Raw genomic sequence first — 24,059 nt, 5'->3', positions numbered from 1 at the left:
TGTTTTTGGTTTTTTTTTTTTTTTTTCTTTTCTCATCCTCTAGATAGCTGGCATTTATTCCGTGATTTTGGTCACAATGTTGTGCTCTGGGAAAAAAAATACTATTGTAGCAAAAAACAGTAGGAAATAAATTGCTAGGTTCAAAGCATACAGCAAGAGGGTTTTTTAATGACAGCTTGTTTTCAATATACAAAGTTTTAACTTTGGGGTTGGTTGGGGGGTTTCTCTGCTTTTTTGGTGTTTGGTTGTTTGGGTTGTTTTTTTTTTAATTAATTGCTTCCATATCCTTATTGCAGGCAGTTCTCACTAGGGTATATCTGGATGCAAGACAGCCTGTAAGGCTGATTTTTCAGTCTTTCCTCTCTTCTTAACACTCTTTGTAGTTTCTTTTGTGGTAACCATTGGAGTTAAATCTCAAAATTTTAAGACCATCATTAAATGCTCCCCTACTTTATCCAAAGATACTGATAAGATCAGAAATGTGGTATAACAAGAAGCAGCATTACAGAACAAGGTGCAACACTTCAAGGGAGAAAGTCTTTGCAAACATACGTGGACTTTAAAGTTTCTAGCATTTATGGAACCAAACAAACGCCCAACAAGACAAGCAACAATTTCCAAATTGAAACTAAAATAACTTCTTAGCCCATAGGATGAAATAATTTGGACAGAACTGGGGATACAACAATTATCCAGTGGCCTACGTGCAACCTGCTGTAGGTGAACCTGCTTTAGCAGGGGTTGGACTACACCATCTCCAGTGGTCCCCTCCAACCCTGACCTGTGGCTAACTGAAATTTGATTTTGTTTCCCCACACACTTAAAGAGGCCTTCATTACATAGCTCTGGTGAGGAGGATCCATTCTTCACACCAGTCTAGTGCCTACAGCTTCAGCCATTCAGCCACAGAGGAAAATTAGGAAGAAAAAAAAAAAATTTTCTCAAATTACGTTATCAGCATTCTACCTCACCAGCATTTCTTGTGCTTCCAAGAAGCAAATTAATGAAATAACCATTTCTGTTACAGATGTCCTATCTTTTCATCAGTGAGCCAATATTATAGCATACAGTCTTCTATTTTCATCTACTACTCTATTCCATCTATATGTACCAGAACAGATTCTGATACTTTTAATTCTACTGTATTTTTTCATTAATACAGTTTGAAATCTGCACCTAGTTAGCATGTTTCTCCCACAGTAAAGAAACTACAGTTTGTGTCTGTGGTCCATTCATAATGATTTTAATATGGCAGCAGTGTAAGGCTTGGCAACTAGCATATTTTAATTCAGGAATTTAACACTACATCCTACTTTTTGGAACTTACATACGCTAGTCCACTGGATTCCCTCACACTACCTGAGATGTGAAAAATGAATAGCTCCAGAAAAGGTTAACAGAAAACACTCTTAGGGTTTTGCATGCTCATTTAAACGTCCTTTGTGTCTAGGAGTTTCTTAAAATCTATAGGGAAGGCAGGGCTCAGAGTAATGTTACATATACTAGTATTAGAAACAAAAACATTCCGGCAACATAACTGGATAATGCTAAGGCTCACGTTACCACTTTTCTCTCTACACAAGCAGAAGAAACACTTGGGGAACATCTGACAGAAGAAAGAAAAAAAAAAAGCGAAAAAACAAAGGAAATACACAAAGATAATAGAAAGAAATAAGAGTAATGAAATTTCAGCAATATGCCCATGTCCTTACACTTTGTTTCTTCTTGCAGTAAAAAATCGAGGATAATTTCAAAAGGAAAGGGAAAAGAAGGGTCACATAGGGAATGTTTCAGTTTATTGCTGCTTCTAAAAAGACAGTGAAAGCATAACGAAGTACAGACACTTGGATTTGCTAATTTAGATACAGATACAGTTTAAGATTAGACATTCACTTTCATCTAAAATAAGGAACTTCCACCATGTGCCTACCAAATAAGCACCACATTTTTGCTGAATCATTGAAATATATTCACGTAGTTGGGCAATCGTATACGCTACCAAAAAAAGCTATTTAGTCATCTGTTCAGCTGTCTTAGCTGTTCATTAAACTGCACAGGAACAGCTCAGTCAGACAAAGAAGATGAGTGGATGATACAAAACAACAGATATTTGGAACCTGTGGCCTGCTTGGAGTAGCAAGTCAAAGAAATTGAGACGTTAGAAATTATTATAAAAAATTCAATTTAACTAAGCAGAATCCAAACAGCAGTAAGGTAAAATGCAAGGTATGACACTCCAAAATGTATTTCAAATTAAAATGTTTTTTCATTTAAAAATTGGTATCTCTATGCTTTGCAATAAAAACACCATTTTTCACAACTTTTCTCTGTAGGTGTAGTTTCAATAAGTACAATGCTTTCACAACCAGCTTTCATTTACGAGATGTCTCAAAAAAAACATCAGTTTGGGATTGTAATGAAAGAAACCCAATGAGGTGAAGTGGACGGCAATGGACCAGGAGCCAGCAAACCAGAGATCTGTTCCTCTTTCCTGGCGGCAGGCAAAGCAACAGTGAGATACTTCATCTCACTATAGTCCTCCTTCCAGCCTTTGTCTGTGTAGTCAGTAAGTACTCTGATGCTTTTCCTCATTACAATCACTGTTAGGCCTCACTGCCTTTTCTTTTTTTTTTTTCTTCTTTTAAACATCTGTACTGCAATAATCAGTGGTGCACAGCACAAGTTCTCAAAACACAACTGGTGTCCCAGAACAGAAAATCCAGGGAATGAGACTTGTCTCCAGCTCCCAAGAAACAACAACATTTATGGCAACTTAGACAATTGCTTAGAGGGGAAAACCAGCTATTTTTAACTGTTTTGCTTAGTGGCTGTGCTTGAGGGAGGCTCCCATTTCCTTTCTTCATCTTACATAGGAAATAGTAGTTATGGCTGCTTTTCCCTCAGCTACTTTTATGGAGTATCGGGGCTTGCAACAATGCACTGTCTTCAACACTGTCACAGGTTCAAAGCAAAAGACGAAAACTGCTTCCAAACCAACTTCTGCCCTGAAGGGCAGGAGGCAACTTTACCTTTGAAAGCATCTATTTCTGTTCCACACAGAAATAGCAAGCCTGCATTGGGTAAGGCCCTGAACATGAACCAGCAGGCCAGTCCGGGGATCCAGAATTTAAGGTGCTCGTGTTTAATGCTGCTGGTGCTCCCACTACCAAGTGCAAAGGGTATGCAGCGCTCTCACAAATGTATTTTGATTGTGCTGCTTAAGCTTTGCTACTTGGTGTCATCCTTTGCACTTTGAGACAATTTAACTCCAGCACGGGAACCTGTAGGGACAGACAGCACTTTTTGATTTGTCAGCTCCTGATGACCAAAAGCAAACATTTGGTGGATCATTAAAGAGGAATTTAAGAGCTTCTCTCTAGAAGTATCATTGCTAAAGACCTAGTTAACTCTGACTCTAGTTTCATTCCGTTTATTTTAAAGCTACGAGAGGTTTATTAATCCCATGCTAAAACAAGTCTTGTGTGGTCCTTAACAGAACCGGATAAATGCTACTATACGTCAGGTACAGGACAGGAGAGAGGAACTGTGTCTTTTTCCTCAAACGGAGACATTTGAGATGAGGACAATCTTTGTATTCACATTTGTATACATTTGGCGAATAAAAACCGGAAGGATAGGAAGGGCAGAGCAAGCAAAGGCTACAGCAGTTCTAAGCAAACTTCCAAAGCCTGATCTCATCAGTCTTGCACAATACAACTCTAAACACAAAGATGAGAATTCAAAACAGTTCTAGCAGAACTATAAGGAAAGGTATTCACTATCACACTAACGACTAGATACAGATCTCCAAGAGAGCACGATGACTTTCTTCTTTAACTGTCACACCCACCCTCCCCCTCCATACAGTAGTTGACAACACTAAGAATAATTTCGGTTTTCTTCTACATGTAGTGAAAAAATATATTAGCGGCTTGCCTTTCAAGCGTCCTGGAACCCTCTAATAAAAATGCACTATAGGAGAAACAGTTTGGAAATCTGTGGCATGGAACCTGTATATCGCCCAAGGACTGGAACAGACCTTCACACAATTTTACCCTAACTGCCCCCCTCCCCAAATCCCAACTAAAGCTTCATGTGATTCTTCTAAAAGCATTATTTAAATATATATATATATGAAATCGCTTCCTTAATTACTCGCTCAAGCTCATGCATGTTTCAAAGTAGTTTAGTAGATGAGCCACCTCTCATGGGCTATACTGAGCCAAGTTTAAGTAGGCAATGACTGTCCTATACTGCCTCTAATCTCACCCTACTGCATCTCCCCCAGAACGAATTATACATTCACAGAGGATGTCATCTGTCAGTCACGACCCTCAGAGTTTGTGCTCTGCAAGACAATAAAAGTAAAAAAAAAAAAAAAAAAAAAAAAAAAAAAAAAAAAAAGAGCCACACTTTCAGAAAGCATACCAGAAGAGCCGGGGAAGCTAAGCATTCCTTTAGGGAAGAATAAACTTCAGTCTTTTGCACTTCCTTTATGCATCCCAGTTGATCTGAGCAGTTATCAAAGATCTCTTTTCAGTAACATGATACAACTAGTTTCTTTTCATTAAGGCAAAAAAATTGCATAAACCAGCAATGTTCAAGTTGAAATAAAAACATCTTTCTACAATAAATGAAATAAGGGGAATAAGTGAAAATGAAGAAGAGAGAATATCAAGAAAGAATCATGCAAGAAGAATCATCTCCACATTGGAAGATACAGCATCCGAGTGGAAGGGAGAAGCAGGAAGGTCTGCAACCACAAAAGTCTACTCTCTGCAAGAACTTAAAATTGCCCCTTTCTCCACCAGACGAGGCAGAGACCCCACAGAGAAAAATACTTCATAAAAACTGTCACAATTATGCACAGAGCAGCTGAATTAAGGTCAGACAGATAGTCACAATAATGGCATTTTTTTATTTTATGTGACTGATTTCATGTTTGTTTTTAATGCTCTGCTTTTAGGTAATTCCAGTTTTGCTAGTGAAAACAAAACTATAGAATTATGGTCATCCTCTGCTAAATACATCATTTGCAGCTTCCCTTCCTTAAGTGCTCCACTTGGATTTTAAACTGTGGAAGTATTATCACCTCCCGCTCAAACAGAAGAATTGACAAGGGAGAAGGAATGATGTCCACAAAGCCATGTAAGATAAAATATGAAATTACAGTCAGTAGGAATCTATTTATCCTGCAGCAGCTTTGCATGTGCACACTCACAACTTCTTTCCAGGAGCTTTTAGAGTTACTGCAGGTTACAAGCATGCACACAGGCAGTCAAAGCAAAGCAGGTGGCAAACTATTTAGTTTCCATCTGAACTGATCCTGTTCCTTTACATCTCTTTTTCATGAGTTCTTAACATTTACCCTCAAGCTATCAAGGTGCATCTCACTGCTTGTGCCTCCTGAGGGGCATCTGCTACTCACTGTTAGTCTTCACATCACCAAGAAAATTTTGAAATCCCTTCCCATGCTTTCCTCAGTAGCTCTGCCATTTTTCCCCTCAGTACTCCTCCCCAACTAATTCTGGTAGCGTCTACATAGAAATCAAGCTAACAAATCCAGCAGAAATAATTAAACTGGGCTCAGCTTGTAGCTACATCACACTTCACCTTCAAATTTTGATATGCCTTAGAAGCAGACACATACTCTTGGGGGGGCGGGGGAAGGCACAGCCCTATCCTTGGAAATGTTTGTAGAAGTCAAAGCTCACTCTGCTACTTAAAGGAGGGAGGTAAGTCTCTAGAGGTGTTTCCTATAAATGTGTACTTCAGAATTCCTCCCACCTCAACTAGATAACAAGTTTTTCCTTCAAATATAATTAACTGTACAGCGTTTCATTAAACCATTTCTTTCAAAACCAACCACCCCTATGAAAAGAGAAGAAACACAACATTCTGCCATCCAGACTGCATCCTTTAACTCTAGGATGAGTGCTTCTGGTGATCACAGCGAGCTCTTGCCTTGCCCTTCTGTGTGCCCACCGCATTCTTTAGCTGCAAGGTCACTTTTAAGAAGGTGATTAGCCTTCCTTGTTTGGTACAGGATGAATGATGCTCTCATGCCTGTCTAGACTGAAACTTGATGGAATGCAGTTACCTCTGCATCTCCTATCCCCACACCTCACAGAAGTGAAGCAAGCCCCGGTGTTATCAATTAAGCACTGGAACTAACAGCTATAGGTAATTACCACAAAGGAATTTACTATCAGATTCCACTGAATAGGTCATCCTCATTTGTTAGTATGTATTTCAGCTAAAAGCAGTAACTGTTTGTGGCATTCCTAGATTATTTCAAACTATTTAGTTGCAATTATGTTGAAAGCACATGTCGGTAACATAAAAGTAAATTAATTACAAGCTTATTCTAACCAGCCTAAAAATAATAATAAAACCAAGGGTGGAGAAGGGTGGGCAAATCTAGGAAAAGAATCAAGACACAAATACCTTGTCCTATAATAACACTGGTAAACACCCAGCCAGGATGTCTACTATTATCCGGAGAAGCAAGGATATTGCAATAGGCTTACTCCTCAGTGCTTCCTGATAGTTTCACTAAAATGCCTGATCTCCAAAATCTACGTAAAGTTCAAAGAACTAACTGTAAATTTGTACAAATCAATAAAGTATTCAGAATATGGCAATGCTAAAAAGGCTGCTGGGATTACACTAGCATCTTGTATAATAAGCATTTGACAACAGAATGTAACTATACTGAACTTCATTGTCCCAAAGTGATTTTGGTTTTAAGTTAATAGCATGAACACAAAAGCATGCAAAAAAAAGCAACGTTGAAGAGGTCTGTAACTGGCATCACTTCAGCACAGAAAGGGAAAAGCGACTTATTTAAATTTCCATTTTAATACAGAACAGTCACATACATTTTCATTTTCCCCTTGGTAATCAGATGCAGAAGACAAGTCAGCCAATACAGTAAGAAGTTCAGTATTTAGAAATACCTTAACTTCAGTTAGAAGCCTGGCTAAAAAGCCATTGATGTGTTCTGGTTGGTTTTTATTTTGCATTGTATCTGTGAACATATTGCAGGAAGACTGGAAGTGATATATAACAGCATCATTACATGTACGTCGAATCCTGGTGTCTGAAAACTATGAATTTAACTACATTTTAAGATTTGAAATTGGCAGAAAAGATACCATATGCATCATGAAACCTGTCACCAGAGAGAAGCTGTATCTCTTCTTGTTAGTAGTAAAGCAACATTAAAACGTAAGTACTATCTCTAAAACTCAGTAGCCAGTCATTCACTTAAATTAAGCATTACCTAAGACACTGCGCTGATTTTCACAAATATTTAACAATTTTATGGACGATTAATCCTAACCAAATGCAAAAAGTAAAGTCATGAAAAGGATTGAGATTCTATGAAAATTAATATTGCAGTTAGTACAACTGTGGATTATTCAGGTTCTTTGTATAAAAATATGCTCAGTAAAGTTTTGCATTGCTTGCCACATAAAAACATTTTTTAGAAGTTAAAATTTTAGTTTTCATCTGTTTCTTTACATGCTCAGCAGTTCAAACAGAAACTTTTTGCTACTACTTTGATGGGCAATAGCTACACACAGTGCAGTTCGGACACAATTCTTCGGGACATATTCTGGATTTACTGGCAATGCCAGATGCTTTCTCACTCAGCTAGTGCAAGCTTCTTTCTGTAACAGGACATACAAAAGGAGTAAGAGTGTAACACATACTGCCCTGTGTGCTGCAAACAATTCACCATTCTTCCCAACTGATCCCCCAATTTTTAATGAGAATCTTAATTAACTGCGGAGCTTTTTGACTTTTCCGCCTATCTTCTTCCCTCGTTACTGGATCACCAACTCTGTTCACAATGTTAAAAGCCCATTCTTTATTCCTCTGCATGCCTTATTATGTTCCCAGCTCGGCTCTTTTGTTACTAACCCCTCTCCCACCCTTCCAAAACCAGTCCAAAAAATCAAGTTGTTGCCCATGATATCACTTTGACAATATCTGCCTCCTTTTGGAGGAGACCTTCACTTGCTTCAAGATGAAGGTCTTTGTTTTGATGACTGCTTCAAAGTACCTGACATCTGAATAGTTGCTTTCACATTTAACTCTTCCATTCCTCAGCAGGACCCAATTCAGCATCTCTCTTACTGCATTCCCTCTTAAACACCTCCACATTTCCTCTGTGAACTCGCTTCTGCTCAGAATATGCTTACCAGTCTCATATATTATGGCACTACTTATTATTCAAGTGTCTTAGGACCCCACTGCCTTTTTTTTTTCCCCTCCCCTGCACAGAGCAAAGGGAGAAGAAAGTATTCTTGCACTTTCAAGGTGAAACCATTAAGTTATATTATTACCGTATCACTAGTCTTCCTCAGTTCACACATCTTCTCCCCATTTTTTTAATTAAATTACTACTTTGTGTCATATTTGGACTGCGCACTCTTGTGCCCAAAGGCCATATCTTTTATTTTAAGTAGCATTATATAGTCTGCATACAGATTAGTCAAATAATCATTAGGGGTTTGTTTTGCACACAAATATTCTATTCCACTACTTCTTAAAATAAGGGAAGCTAAATTTGCTGACAGCTTCGTTAATGGTACTACTTCTCTAACAGGAAACAATAAAAGCAAAGAAAGTCTCTCTGTTTGCCATTTAAAGTATTTCAAAGTTTGCACTGAAAAATTCAGGAAAAAATATTTACTAGATTTTAAATTCTTAGCTGAAACTGTTAAAACAACTCGGATCAAATAATTGCATTCTGCTGTAACAGCATTAACTACTACTGACTAAATTTAACTAAAATTTAATTAGGCCAGATTCATCTCAGTATAACTAAAAGAGAAATTATTTAACAGGTTCTGATAGAATCTGGATGTAATTAGCAAGTGGAAAGTTTACCAGTCACACAAAACAAGCTGTTTATAAGAACTTTTTGGAAATAAAGATCATCAAGCAAACAGCTAATTTGCTAATATTAAAATACTAGGTTTTAGCAGTGAGGCAGATTGGTATGCTTGAATTTTGGTAACATACTTAATACATAAAGATATAGACACATACAGAGACAGACACACACATATATATATGTATTAGAAATCATCTTCACTGTACCTGTGCAATACGCACTAGAATCAGGGATTTGTGTATGTTCTACCTAAAAACAGTTTACAGAGAAATCCAAATAATGCTGCAGTGGGCATGAGAAATGATTTACTGTACTGTTTCCACATCTTTTTTTTCACTCATTTAGATTCACTGAGTCATTCATCCCAGCCTGCAAAGCAGAGTAAGAATAGCACAGAAGGCTGGAACAAGTTCTTCCACTCCTCAGCAGAGTCCTAGTGGAACCAGCAGCAAGCCCTGCGAGAGGGAGCGTGCGCCCTGACCCAGCGCTGGCAGAGCCCAGGCCAGGGGGGCTATTTCAGTCCTGGCAGCTGCTCCCGCTGCAGCTCCCTGGCCTGCCCATTACAGCTAGAAATAAAGGAAAAGAACTTTAAACATGCAAACATATGAAACCAACACCGTGGTGGCATCCAGACAAACTCCATTAGAGGGTTCCTTTTATCCTTCTCTGACTGCAGCTGAAATTATTTTAATACAGAAAGACTGTTCTTGGGCGAAGTGCCTGCTTTGCATATATATGGCGATGCCATGGTCTAACTAAAAACATCAGTGCTACAATCTTAAGTTTTCTTCAGCTTACTATATTGGCCTTTCACATCATTCATATATCAGGCAGCTAATTATAATGAAATTTTATATTTAAGAACCAGTAACCATAAAAAACTTTAATCTTCAACTAAGAAGGACCCCTGTCTGCAAATATAGAAAAAAAATTTCTAGAGTTTGGGTTTTCAACAAGTAATAGGACTGGCAAAGTTCACAGCATATAGCACACATCTACAGCGTATAATATGTCTGCATCAAGATTTTTGCAACTTACAAAGTATCAGGACACAAAACACCCCAACAGAATTAGCTTTACTGACCTCTCTCTGAAGGACAGCACCAGAAGGAAGGATTAATTTTCAAGTAGGTTCAGCAACGAACTAACTACAACAGAACCACTCCATCATTAACAACAGACCAACAAAAGCAAACATTTTTTAGCAGTGGACACCTAAACATAGCCCTGTAAGATCATTTAGATCATTTAATAAAATTATTACTACAGAAAACAGCTTGAACATTAACAACCCATTTTTTTCCCCCAATATATGTTTTCTCAAGTCTAACGAATTTCAGAATAGCAAAGAACTGTGGATTAGCTCAAATTCTTGGAAAACCTAAATAAGGTTCTGTAATACGGATGGTCTAGGAGTTTTGTTTCAATTACCTGTACCCAAGCTGCTTTGGTTGCAGAAATAAAACATTTTATTTCTAACAGAAACTAAACTAAACTCAGTAAGTCTGATAAGGCAAAAAAGCGAGAGCCATAGAGCATGTTTAGTCAGTCATTCTTCTCAATGAACTACATTAAAGCTTCTCACACCAGGTGAACTTGACCTTCATGACTTACGCAGAGGGAAATTACTTCACGCCAAGAATGATAAGCTTGAGATGACCCTGCCAACACCCAATACTTTGATATTAATTAAGTGCTGCATTTTCTAATGTATAAATTAAGGAGCCCAATTAACATATGTGACCTACGATCACACTTCCAGTCATCTTACTCAAAAAAAAAAAAACAACAAACCCAACAAACAACCTCTTACCCATATTTTCTCACACCCATCCTGCTTACAACTCAAAATAGAAAAAGTACATATAGTAGAACAAGGAGCATAAATGTAGTATCACCTTTTGGCTAAACATTAACAGTAAGAGCTGCTGTGCACCGCTAGCATTACTTAGCCTACATGCCAGTACCAGTACAGCAGCTGAGAGGTTCACTATACCACGAGCTGTGTCATTGTCCGCTACTTCCTCCAACCCAGAAAGTGACAGTGCATACCTTTCCATTACTCCTGCTTAACACAAATAATAAAACTTTACCGGTTCAAGAAAGTATAATACGTTACAAAAACATTCAAAGGGACCACAGGAAAAGCCTAAGTTACTGAGCCATTGAAAAAATATCATAAGGAAATTTAATGTGTGGGATATCTGAACTAAAGATAAGTGTATACACAGGACAGTCAATTAAATCCAGTCTTGAAAGTGCGAAAACCAATGCATACCATAAACTGCAAGTTACTCATACACACTGTGAAGTCGTAGATGGATGACAATCATTCAGTTAAGTGATTTGGGCATTGTTCTGGAAGCTCAGTTTAACAAACTGCCTACTACATTGTCTCAGAAACATAAGTTGTTCCACACGAAGCAGACTAATCGCCTATAAACATGCCTTTTCTCCCACGCTTCTTACCCAACTTCCACCCCTCCCACAAAAGGGATCCCCAGTTCTCCCCCAGATCTCCTATGGCAGGCTTGAGTGAACAGAAGACAAAATATACTGTTGCTTAGTCCAGAACGGTGTTTGCACCAACATGCTTGCCAGCATCCCTGCGCTGACTGGGCAGCCAGTTTTAAGCAAAGATAACTACCTGGGCTGAGTTCTGCTCTGCTTTCCCCTTGGGAAACCTCTACCTTGGAATTGTCTCCTCTATTCAGCTCCTAATTTTCACGAAAACAGCAGCAAATTAATCTCTTGAGACTTTCAGCATCTTTCACACATGGCTGAAATTGGCCAGCAGATCCAGAAGTTAATGGTAGAGATGGAAGGGTTTGCAAATGGCAATGACACTCTTCTGTGTCCACATTGCCTATTTTTCCCTCCTTCTCTCACAGAAATCAGAAACAAAAGAGAAAACACCAAGTACCCAGACATGCAGAAGCTAGACAACTTTAGAGTTCAAAACAAAAAATGCAAACCCAAGAAGGAAATTGACAAAACCGACACACCCCAATGACTTGAAATAAAATACCATCACCACCCAAAACCCCTGTGGTTTCCAAACCTACAAGACTGAGGGAAAAGGAGAGGACTAAAGGCATCATCTAAATTACTAGGTCTCCCTTTCATTCTTACAAGAGAGAAACAGAAATGTTCAAAACTGTTTCCTACAACTACACTTTTTTTCGCTCCCTCAGCGCAAAAACTTCATTCCACCACACAACTGCAGGCACTCACTCTCCAAACAAGTCTGACAAATGTTAAGACACCATCTCCATCTGGTTGTCTAATACACCTTGGTTCTCAACCCAATGCAATCCAGATTGAATCCTTCACCCTTTCAAAGATCTCCTGCCCTGCTAGCCTTCCCTCCTCCCGGTCACACACCTAGACTGACCTCTCCCATCAGATGCAATTAACAGACCCCTAAAGTCAGAAATCAAAATTTTGGGAAGAGCATAAGGTTTCAAAAATGTTTTTTAAAACTGCAAAATTTTCATTTTAAAACATTAATAGTCATCTCAAGCTTCCCATTGCAAATTACTGTAGCAAAGTCTGAGACACTAGGCTTCAACGTATGAACTTACCACCCTGGCAACTGTGTGCTTCAAGCTGTATGTTCAGATGGATTGCCACATATTAATTAAGGCGTATCTTAAACAATCTTGCATTAGAATAGAAAGAGGAAAAAACCTACTACTATTGCATTATGAAAAAACATCATAATTAAGCACTGTAACAGGACAGACTACCTAGACAGGCTGTGAAATCCCTCTTCGCTGGAGATTTTAGACATGTTAGCCAAACACTGTTATCTGTACTCATGCAGCCAGACAATGAAGGAAACAGAAGAGAAGCCACTTCCAGCTTTACACTTCTGTGAACCTATGTTTCAAAGAAAGAAAAAAAAGGAGAAGAAAAAAAAAAAAGAAAAAGAAAAAAATACAGAAAGAAAAAAAACCCACAGAAAATCAGTTTAAGTACTGAAATGTTGGTGTTTTGGAGAACGTATCTTCTATTTCACTTATTTTAAAATTCAAATTCAAGCAGTGAGCAGTTCCACTAAGTCTACAAGGTTAATACTTAAAACTGCTTGTAAGCTATGCAGATTCCTGTCCTATCCAACATAAAGCATCACCAAGCCTGTTTCATTCAGGGCATAAACATTTTGTTCCAAATGAAACTTTACACACTGCTTACACACAGCCCTGGCTGGGAAAGCTAGATTCTGCTCAGAAAACGACAGCACACGTTCATGGCACAGCCAGACTGAGTCCAAGCACAATATAGCTCCTGTGCTTTTACAGCTACACTATTTCTTTACACAACTAGACAGTTAATGAAGCCCTAGTCTGACATACAGGCTGCACTTGTACGTGTGGTTATCCATCAAGCATACCAGTTGTGTCCCTCAGTCTGTTTCCATCCACTAAGCTAGTATTTCTGAGAGAGCCCCCAAGTCAAACAGAAAAATAAATTTAATTTTTAGGTTACATCTGAAAGAGTCATAAACAATAGGTGTAGCTCTAATAAAGAAGTAGAAATTGGCTTGCAGATATGTTTAAAAAAACTTGTTTAATATGCAAGATACACAGAGTAACTAATTCAAACCACTGAATTAGAAGAGTTGAATAGCCAAAGGAGGCTTTTCCCCATGTCACACAATTCATACTTCAAACAAATTACGTTGAAACGCTGAAGTAACTCTAACTGGCAAGACAGAATTGGATAAAGATGCTTCAGTTCACTCACTTTAATGAATAATTAAGATTATATTTTTTAAAAAAATACTTCAATCTCTATCCAACTCCACACCGAAAATTTTGCAACAGTGCTGAACCACACAGACACAGACCTATGGAAAGATTCCCAAAGATAAAAGGATATTCTCTTTGCTCAAATTTTCACTTCATACTTTCCGCAAATCATTTACATATTAGACAATGGAATGCTGTCTATCCTGGATATGTGTAAAGAAGGAAAAGTGGTTTAATATTGCATATCACAGAAGGCAAACAAGTGAAACAAGGAAAGATTGTATCTTTAATATCAGGTCCATATGAACACCCAAACAAAATTCTTTAGCAATATTGGGGAACAGCTCAAAGGTGTACGAACCACCTCTGCAGGCACAACCCTCACGATTAACGCATCCAAATCCTCTAAAATATAAGGGTGTATAAACCTGTCTCACAGTTCTAAACACAAGATTTAAAGTGTGGTATATCAAGTCATATAAGAAATAAAGAACAAAGTGGCACAAACCATTTTTTTCCAATATAACTTTTTAAACCCCTCAAATTTTTACTAAGACTAGTATTACTAAAATGCCCTTACTGTAGCATTCCTTTTTACAAGGACTAGTATGTGATTTAAATACAGAGTTACCAGATACCTGTTCAGATATGAATTTTACCAGAGGAAGCCAGTAATATTTTCCCCCTAATAATCAGCAAGTAATTCTGAATCCAGGGCTAGCTCTCTATTGTATCTTCAGTCACAAAGGTGAAGGCAGAACCACCTTCTTTCCTCATTCATACTCCAGATTATGAGCGAAACTGTCATCTACAGCCCCACTGTAAAGATTTTTTTTGGAGCTCTCCCCAAGGAGGTCCAGATACTCTCCACCAGACAGAAACTAAACAAACCTGTCATGAAAATACTTTCCCTCTGATGTCGCAATTTTGCATTTATAAACAATTCTATACACTGCTGAGATATAGTATCCATTCACTAATCAGAAGTAAGAATTAACAGAGGTTTGCAAAGCTACAAAAGCAGCATTTTCACTCTGATGGGAGCGTACAGTTCATACTTTGGGGGAGGGGAAGACAAAAAAGAGTGTTAGCTCTTTCATGAACATAAAAGGGCAGAATTACACATTAGTGTAGCTTCCCCATGTATAGACTTTTTCTGAAATGCAGCCTAAACTTAAAATCAACCATTAGTTACTTTAACTAAAGCTTAAATCATCCGTGTAATTACTTTTACAGAGGATTATGACCAAGGTTTTTTAAAATGTGGATTGTTAAAATTTCACAATTAAGAAATAAATCACAATGGGAAAACAGGTTCCTATTCACAAAACAAGCAAACAAGCATCCTTAATAACTTTTAGCAAGGCAAAACCAGAACTGAAATACTGGGAATGCTGTTGCCAGGTCAGGATTGAGGTGAACTGGCAAAGCCGTGCAAACGACATTGCACGGCACCTGCCCAGCCCCTGGCCTGGTTCAAATCCATACTCACTCTTTTAGTAACCCTTCTCCCTCGTGAGGGCACAGAAATTACCAACTCAGTGAAGTCTTCAAAGAGGGAAAAAAAGCCTATGCTTTTTAAAAATTGTATTTGAAAAAAAAAGCAGCTAAGATGCTGGGTATTCTTGATTCATACATGATTTCATACCAATATTTTTGACCTTCGTAAGTCCCTTCTTCTAGGGGGAAAAAAAAAAAAAAAGAAAAAGAAAAAAGAAAAACACTCCTCTACCACAGAGAGACACTGCAGACGTCAATCTAAAATAATGGCAGTCAAAGGTCAGGATGATATAGGCAACATCAATCTTCTAATTTAAATACCTTCCTGAAAGAAATCTCTTAAAAAGCAGAAATGAGAAAATCAGGGACTATCCAGTCAGAGTGATGAAGAAACTGCCTCAACATGTATAATTTACAGGATTTTCCTAATAATGACACCAAATATATTCAACTTTAACAAATAATTCAATTTTAAGACCTCAGTGAAATGTAATATGGAAACTACCATCAGCTTGTTGGGTCACCTTAGCAAGATACAGCAATTTTCTTACAAAGATTAATTTATGGACTATACACATCAGATTACAAACTAACACTAAAAAAAGCAAGCACTGCAAACTGGATCCCAATTAGCAAAAGACACCAAAGTGCTAGGAGTCTTCCAAAACCGCTGGAAAACGCATACTGCAAAACGAATTGGTATTAGTGCCTAACAAAGCTGGGTAAACACTCCAAAGGCTCCAACATGCTATTCTGTCACCATGACAGAAAACCAAAGGATGCCAGACCAATACACATCTCTCTTCCAGTATCAGGGACAACCATCCTACATACCTGACACTGAGCTCCCGAGCAAAATTAAAAATAGGTCTAGAGCATCCAAAAAATAGGAATGAGGATGCCCTTAGCATATATGCTTCCAACTTCTTGTTAAAAAAAAGAAAACACACAAAAAACTCTCCAAGATCTTTCAACATTCCCAACAGTGTTTCTTTTTACCGTTCTATTATCACAAGTGACAACAGAAACAGCTAAATTTTTGCTTCGGATCCTTCCTCCATGAAAAAAAACCAAACAACCCCAGGTTACAATAAGCGTGTTATAAAACTGCAGCACATGTTTAGGGCCCCTAAAAGCACCGATGCTGATAAAATTAAAAATGGCTGTGCCCAAAGATCCCACAGCAAGACAGGCACTGCTCTGCTGGCGATTAAAATATATATTAAAAATTCCTGCATTACCTTACAAAGGGCGAGGCATGCAAAACAAAAAGATTATATATTTTTCCAAAACTGAAAGTTAGGAGACAAGAGATGCAGATCTAGGCAAAGCATGCGTCTTGAATGCAGGTCATTTACACAATAAAGCCGATTTTATTCTCCGAGACACTTAACGTATCGGGATTTCAAAACTTTATGGGGCTTCGCCGCCGAAATCGATGCCCAGCACTTCTGAAGGAGACACCGATGTGCCCAAATCCCCGCGGACCCCACCCCCCTTCCCTCTGCCAAAATGGCTAGTTCGCTACACCCACTGGCTACTTACCAGCCGCAGTGCTGAGCAGCAGGGTGGCACTGGAGAGCAGGAGCACCAGCACAAGGTGCTGCAGTGAGGCAGGCATACCTGGGGGAGCCAAGGTTCCAGGCAGGAGGAGGAAAAAAAAAAAAAAAAAAAAGCAAAAAAAAAATGGGGAGGGAGGGGGGCCCGACGAGAGGAATTTCCTCCTCCTTGCGCGCAGCCTTCCTCAACTCTCTGGCTTTACGATCCCGTCTGGAAGGGCAAATGGCAGACGAGAGGAGCCGTCTTCGCTCTTACTCCATTACACCCGCCCGCCGTCATGTCTCGGGGCTCGGCACCGCTCCGTGGCCGCCGGGGAAGCGCCTGCTCCTGCCTCCCGGCCCCGAGGCATCTCCCCCCGCCGGGCGGCGGCGGCGCGCTCCCCACCGGGCTGGGGCTGGGAACCGGGCACCGGGCTTATTTCCCACGCAGCTCCACCGCGCCGAGGGACCGGCCCGGCCGAGCAGCGAACATGTCCAGCCGCGCACCCGCGCCCAGGCACCGGCAGAGCCGCGGCAGGGGGAACCGGCACCGCTACGGGCTGACGGCACCGCCGCGTCCCATCCCGTTACAGGTCTCCGCGCTCCCGCCGCCCCTCCTCACTGCCTCACGCTCCCGGGAAGGCGGCGGCGACCGCCTCAGTCGCTCCGCGGCCAGGCGCGACCCTCCCCCGCTCTCACGGCGAGGACTGGGGCCGCATCTCGGCCCATCCGTGTCCCCCCGCCGGGCGGGCTCCGGCGCGCGCCCCCCGCCCCCCACCGCAGCGGCGACACCGCCCCCGGCCACCCCGACAAAGGTGGGGCCCAGAGCGCGGGGCGGCGGGTGGCTCCTCCCCGGCGGCACCCGGCTGCTCGCCGCGGCCGAGAAGGCCCTTCCCCGCGGCGGGGGAAGGCGCTCCCCCTCCGCCGCCTCCCCCGCCCCCCGAGCTCCCACAACGCCGGGCAGCCCCCGGCCCCGCGCGGCCTCCTCCCGCGGGCCCTCGCTCGCCGCCGGGCAACGGCTCAGCCCCTCCGCGCTGCCAGCGCCTTCCCCCCCGCGCCGGGCTCGCCGGCGAGGGGCAGCTCCGAGCCGCTCCGCCTCCTTCCCTTGCCGGCCGCCGGCTGCGGGCGGGAGCCGAGGGCCGGAGATCCTCCTCCTCCTCCCCTACTCCTCCTCCCCCGCCGCGGCTCGCGCCCCCGCCGGCCCGCCCCAGCAGCACCAACGGCTCCGCCGGCTCCAGACACAAAGCGGGGTCGCTCCAACCGCCAGCCCTGGCACCCGACCCGCCGGCCAGGCCACGCCCCCCGCCCCTCACTGGCGGGGCCGGCCGCCGCCCCGCCCCTGCCCGCCGCGCCCCTGACCATAGAGGTGGGCCTCCGGGCAGGTAGAGAAGGGCCCTGCTCGGGCAGGAGGCGGGGCGGTGCCCGGCGGGCGGGCGGGCGCGGGGGCAGCTGCCCCGCCATGTTGTGGGAGGGGGCGGCGGGCCGGGGCTGGGCCGTGCCAGGGGCGGGTGGGCCGCGGGCAGCGCCGATGGGGCAGAGGCCGCCGTGGCGAGCGGGAGAGCTGGAGGCGAGAGGGCTGTGTGGGATAGGCCCGGGCCTCGCCCCGCCTGCCACGGGGGAAGGCTCCGCCAGACCTTCCCGGGAGGGCCGCGGGGGGCTGCCCCCGGGGGACCCTCAGGGAGCTAGGCAGCAGGGGAGCCTGAGCTCAAGAATCGCAAAAGCGAGTTTAAAAACAACAACAACAACAAAAATCTTCTGCAGGCCCTGAGATTGCATCAGCCTTGAACGCCACGGACTTCAACTCAAAAACCCCGAAGCTTCTGCCTCGTCCTCTGCTTCAAGGCCCTGTTGTCGCAGGCCCTGTTGAGCTCCGCCGCAGCACTGGCAATACTACCTACCTCTCTCTCCCTCTACCTCTCCCGGCAAGTCCACCCATCTCATACGGCTTCAGCCACCAGACTCTCACAAGCAAAAGCACTATCTGCCTCTTAAGTTGAAGAGATTTTATGATTTCAAAACAAAAGATAAAGTCAACTGGCTGAGCTGTTCATATGCTTTAACCTTTGCTATATTGCATAGGACAAGAGAGATAATTGAGGCCAGCAGTTGATGGGAGAACTGGACTGGAATGTAGTATCTGATGTTGTGGCCCGGCAAGGCTCTTTCAAACAAGTTTTACTGGGCGTAGTGTAGAAAAGGGTTCTTAAAAACATTCTGCACGCAGAGGGCACCTTCATATCTGGGCTTCTCCACAGGGTCAATTATGGGAAATTGCTTCCCTGTGCCTAACTTCTTACGCCAGTTTCAAGAATGGGGTACAAGGAATACGAATTCAAAAATCCAATTCCACCCCTCAAAATAGTAAATGCTACTAAATAAAAAAGTGTAGTTGCAAATCAGAGTTGGAATTTTAATGATAATAAAAGGCTTCTTTGCATAACTCCATTCTTCTTCGCAAGCCCTAACAGGTGAAGTAGATGTACTCTAGTTCTTGCATCATCAGGAGAATTATTAAATAAATTGTAATAGGATTTTTATCATTGTGATGCTTTCGCCACAGACACACTTTGAGATTCCTAGGGTCAAGCAGGGTTTATGTGGCTGATGGTTATAAAAATGTTTTAAAAGTTTGTTACGATATATATACTTCCAGTCTATGCAGATCTGACATGGATATTGGAGAGAGACAATAAAATACAGAATCCTAGATTGTATTGCCACTTTCCAGAACTGCAACCACATGTTAACCACAGTATCCTTCCTGTTATTTGTGGAATGTGAACTGTCAAGAAGAAATAACATTTAGAAGAGAAGAAAAAAAAAAAAAAAAAAAAAAAGAAGAGAAACCCCAACAACAAACAATAGTTTTACCTCCAAGGGAGAGGACCAACACTTGAGTATTTTCTTTGAACCCAAAATCCAGTGTTCTGGTTCAGCAAAGACATCAAACTATGCAACATATGTTCTGTCCAGCTGTACTACCAATAAAAGAAGTGAGATCTACTTTGTTCACAGAAAACAAGAACCTAACTGTGTGGGTTACACAGTACTTTCACTGTTTAGATGCTAAAAGAAAATTACTGTAATTATATGACATGAATCAAAACCTGCTCAACCTGAAGTAAATGACAGAAGTCTCACTTGTTTTAATGGATCTAGTTTTGGCTCATTAATTAATACTGGGAGTTCTTCTCCACAAGAAATTGTACAAAAAACAGATATTCTGCTTTAAAATGCATGTCTTTTTTTTGTCTCCCCCAAATGGACTGGATTTTTGTTCTGTGTTTTCCTAGAAAGACGGAACAAGACACATGCTTTTTAATACAATTATTTCCCCTCAGCTTCACAAAAATCCAGACCCTGATCAAGCAAACACCCTTGTGAAGGCCATGGGATTGTGGTTCTGCTTCGCCTGAGCTTATATCAGGTCCATGGACTCATCTCCCAGGATTGCAATCCCAGAAGTTGGCAGGACTTTCTCCGCCTTCCCTAACCTATTTTGAATTTTGCAAAACCTCTTCTCCTCAAGGGCCAGGTCCCTCCTAGCCTCGTGTGACTGCAAAGGCTGCAAGGGGCCTCTGGCCCCGCACCGGTGACAGGCTGCAGAGCTGGAGCCACTGTGCCTGTTTCTCTGGAGCTGGCGGGGCCGAGGAGGGGCTGACCTCTGCTTCACCACACAGATGTAGGAAGCAATCGCTGCTGTCTAAGCACAGAAGCAGCTTCCTTTTCCTGTGGTGGTGGGAGGAAACCAGAGATCTAAACTGTCACACTCAGACTCACTCATTGTTATGTGCTTGGACAAGAACATATTTATAATTCTTTCTGTGATACTGTGTTATCTGTAAGCTAGGATTTCACAAGCCTGACATTCAGCAATGCCAAGTAAGACCCGCAGAAAAATACTCAGAATAATGACAACTTGCAGAGCTGCAGCACATTAAATCTGTGTCGTGGCTTCAGGTAAGGGATGGGACGAGACAAGAGCAAACGTGTAAAATTTACCAAGATTTGAAAGAAAATATTCTGACTGAAGCACTGTATTTCCACCAGGAAGAACTTCACCCAATGAAACAATATTGAACTTAATGGAGACAAGTTTGTTAAAAAACAGAGTGAGGAGAAAAGACGCAAAGGAGATGCTCTTTTGCAATTGTGTGTGCTGTTTTCACAGCCAGGCAGGGGCAAGGCTGCGCCAGGAGGGCAGTCACGGGGCAGAGGGCATGGAGGACAGCAGCAGAGGAGTCCGGCCGGGTATGGTGGCTGCAGGCTTCCTGAGATGGAAGTCTGATGTGCACCAAGTCCACGGCAGGGCACATGTGTCTTGCCCTTGGACGACGGAGCTTTGAACAGCTTATCCGCATGCAGTGCACTGAGGCTGCTTCCTCCGCTTGAGTGAGACATGGAGATGAGAAATGAGGCTGATACGCATCTTGGATGTTTTCAGCTGTTGGTCACACTGATGCAGATGCAAATGTGTTGATATCACTTGCAAATTCAATACTGTACACAAGTGAAACCAATCATGTCCTTGTTGGCAGCATCACCTTTAAATGTCACACATCTTTTTTTTTAATTACCTGGAATATGGAAAAATATTGTAATGCTTCTAAGAGAGTATTCCAATCAGTGGAAAATAAAATGAAAAAAGGATGAAGAAAAAGAAAATGAACTACCAAACAACAGATTTCGCCCTATTTCTTTTTAGAAAATGCAATGTTCAGGCACTTTAAAAAGATTTTTCAGGATAGGGCCACTGTTATCCAAGAGTTTTTCAGCACTGACGCAACATAACTGTTATCATTGTTAAGACTCAGGGGACTGTTCTTTTTGACAGGGCCTTTCATGAAGTCAACAAATCAGTTTAAGGCAAGCCATAAATTATATTTGGCTGCCCATCGACTTGGCCAGTGTTCTCTCAGTGCTGTCGTAAGCGCCAGGGCAAGAAGATAACAACCATGGCCTGATGTTTAGCTTTGAGGGGATATTTTGTTCCTGAATTAAAAACAAAGCATCCCCATAGCATAGACTCTGATGGATAAACATGAATCAGCCATCAAGGTGTTCACACATTTTTCTACAAATAAATACACTCACTCTGGATCCTAAGTAATAGCTTAATAAATAATGGATGTGGTACAGGTCTCCACCACGAATGCCTGCCACTCATGGCTAAATTAGGGCACCTGTCAACCAGATCATCTCCCCAATCTCGCCTCCTGTAACAGTATGTGGAGACAGAGGTGGTTTCTGCTAGCCGGGTTCCAAGCCTCATGTAGCTCTCTAGATTATTATTAACATCCTGAATTGCAGCCAGAATGAACCAAAAAGACAATACTGACTGCTTACAGTCTGCTGAGTTAGCAGCTACAGCTTCAGCCAATGCAGCCAAACAAGTAATCACACGCAGTCGTTACCCTTAGAAGTATTCAGTTACTGATTTTATATAGATTTTCCCATCAGTGCCACCAATCTGAGGTGTTGCACAGAGGCATTAAGGCACCCCCGTAAGTCCCCTCAGAGTTAGGGGTCAGGATAACAAGGGTGGCTGTGGGAAGAGCATAGGTACAGGGCATGTGATATGCAGAAAGAAAAGTGGTGAATCCTCTGGGGGCTTTAAAAGCAATCTAGACCCAGATGTACCTTTCTGCAGCATGGATCCATTTCCCTGGGAATAGAGAAAGGCACTCTGACCTTCAGAGCCTGCCCACAACCCAGCAGCATCACTTTCACCTTATCTGAATCATTGTCGGCTTCTGCTCCTTTTCCAGGCCTGGGCTTCATCTTGGGAAAACAGATTCCGCAACAGAGGTACAGAGACACCAAGCTGTGACTGAAGCTCCACAAAAGTCCTCGTGGGAGGAAACTCAGTTCCTTTCTGCTCTTTCTGACAGGCAGGGAAAGCACTACACACGATGGTCAGTCTGCCCTGCCAAGATGCAAGACTGGCAAAACCTCCTGTGGCATCACATACCAGAGCAGGCTCTCACACTCCCAATTCTACCAACAGCCTTAAGGAAACGGTAAATTGAATTCCCTGTCTCAGAGGGAATTCATTTCCCCTTTAGTGCAGTTAAATAATCTGTGCCAGACATTAATTTTGGCATTTAGACTCATGAAAGTCCATCTGAAGGTTGTTATGACTTCATTTTTCTTTGTCTCTGAAGCATAGAGAAGAGCACCAACTGTGGAGCCTTCGGAAAAAAAAAATTTACGAGTGTGAGCTAGTGAGTCTTTTCAGACTTGGGTTTTTCTAACTCTGCTATGTTGCTGTGTAATGTGCTGCAAGGTGAACCGTGCTCTGCAACCAAGTCACAACAATCTTTGACACATAGCAGAAGAGCAGTTTTGTGGCAGTTTCATTTACCTTTTGATGGGAGACTTTAATTTGATGCAAAAATTAATTGCACTACTTTTGTGGCAGTCTCTGGAAAGATTTATTTTGATATTGAACTTCTTTTATTTTATGCTGGTCTCACATTCCCCGGTTTTGGTATAGAGAGTGGTTTGCTATGGGGAGCCCATAATGGCAAGATCAGAGATGCAAGGGTCAAGCCTGGAAATGTAAGCAGATGGGTGTGGGACAGGTCAGCCTTCGGTGCTCAGGGAGGAGGAGGAGGAGGAAGGTGCACACTGTGGGATAAACATGCAGAGAGAATATTTTGTATCTAGAAGGATTAGCAGTGAAATAGTTAATAGACATTTTCGCATTTCATAATACATGATATTTCCCTGTGATAATGAACTACCAACAATGTTCATAGCAGTCACTGTCTTGTTTTAGAGATAACACTGCTTAGTCTGTGGAAACCTTATCTCCGTTTTGGGGGTGGAGGTGAGAGAAACTTTCAAGCTAGCTCTGAGAAGCACCTCCCACTTCGAATTAAGTCTGAAATAGTATGTTAAAGGCCCTTTACAGCTTGCCCAAATCTCTTGGCTTGTTCATCACAACATAAAATGGAAAATTTGCTGCAGGGTGTTTATCAGTTCAAAACATCACTTATTCATTAAATCCAACAATGGACTTAGTCAGAAATAGAAATGTAATGAGCTGTGTCAGAATCATCTTCTGGTTCGTAGCAGAGAGGTATGTCATCGCCACAGACCTGCAGGGTTTCATTCCTGAGACTACCTGAGCCTTCTCACACTCAAAACAGGCAGCTGGGAGCAGAGCTCATGGAATCTCCAATACATTCTCCTCCTACCCTTACCTTCCTTTTTCCTTCTGGTTTTGGGGGTTGAATTTTTTTTTTGCTGTTGTCATTTGGGGTTTTATAATCACTCACTACATGAGCTAGTTGGCAGTGCAAGCCAGGCTGGTTTCCAAAACCCACTTTTTCCTTTTTGTTCTTTAATTTCTCA

At 42.0% G+C, this 24,059-nt stretch overlaps 2 protein-coding genes across 6 annotated transcripts in view; one reads left to right on the top strand and one right to left on the bottom strand.

Annotated features, from left to right (window-relative positions):
- BMPR2 (bone morphogenetic protein receptor type 2) overlaps positions 1 to 16,830 on the bottom strand; it is a 109,015-nt gene extending 92,185 nt beyond the window's left edge. For all 4 annotated transcript variants that reach the window (XM_080400126.1, XM_080400129.1, XM_080400127.1 and 1 more), the window contains exon 1: positions 16,708 to 16,830. In XM_080400126.1, coding sequence (XP_080256252.1) covers positions 16,708 to 16,783 — 76 coding nt within the window. In that variant the 5' untranslated portion in view covers positions 16,784 to 16,830. The remainder of the gene's footprint in view (positions 1 to 16,707) is intronic.
- Positions 16,831 to 16,848: 18 nt separating this feature from the next.
- Positions 16,849 to 19,231, top strand: LOC308068851 (uncharacterized protein; the record flags this gene model as incomplete). Of its 2 annotated transcripts, none has more annotated exons than XM_080400196.1 (2): positions 16,849 to 18,066; positions 18,462 to 19,231. In XM_080400196.1, 2 exons carry the CDS (start codon positions 16,849 to 16,851, stop codon positions 18,483 to 18,485), a joined length of 1,242 nt encoding a protein of 413 aa, XP_080256322.1. In that variant the 3' UTR covers positions 18,486 to 19,231. The 2 variants fall into 2 exon arrangements, with proteins under 2 accessions (XP_080256322.1, XP_080256321.1); XM_080400195.1 differs by having other exon boundaries at positions 16,849 to 18,082.
- Positions 19,232 to 24,059: the final 4,828 nt, after the last annotated feature.

Source organism: Falco punctatus, assembly GCF_963210335.1.
Source record: "Falco punctatus genome assembly, chromosome: 8".
NCBI lineage: Eukaryota > Metazoa > Chordata > Aves > Falconiformes > Falconidae > Falco > Falco punctatus.
This window is presented reverse-complemented; position numbering and strand designations above follow the sequence as displayed.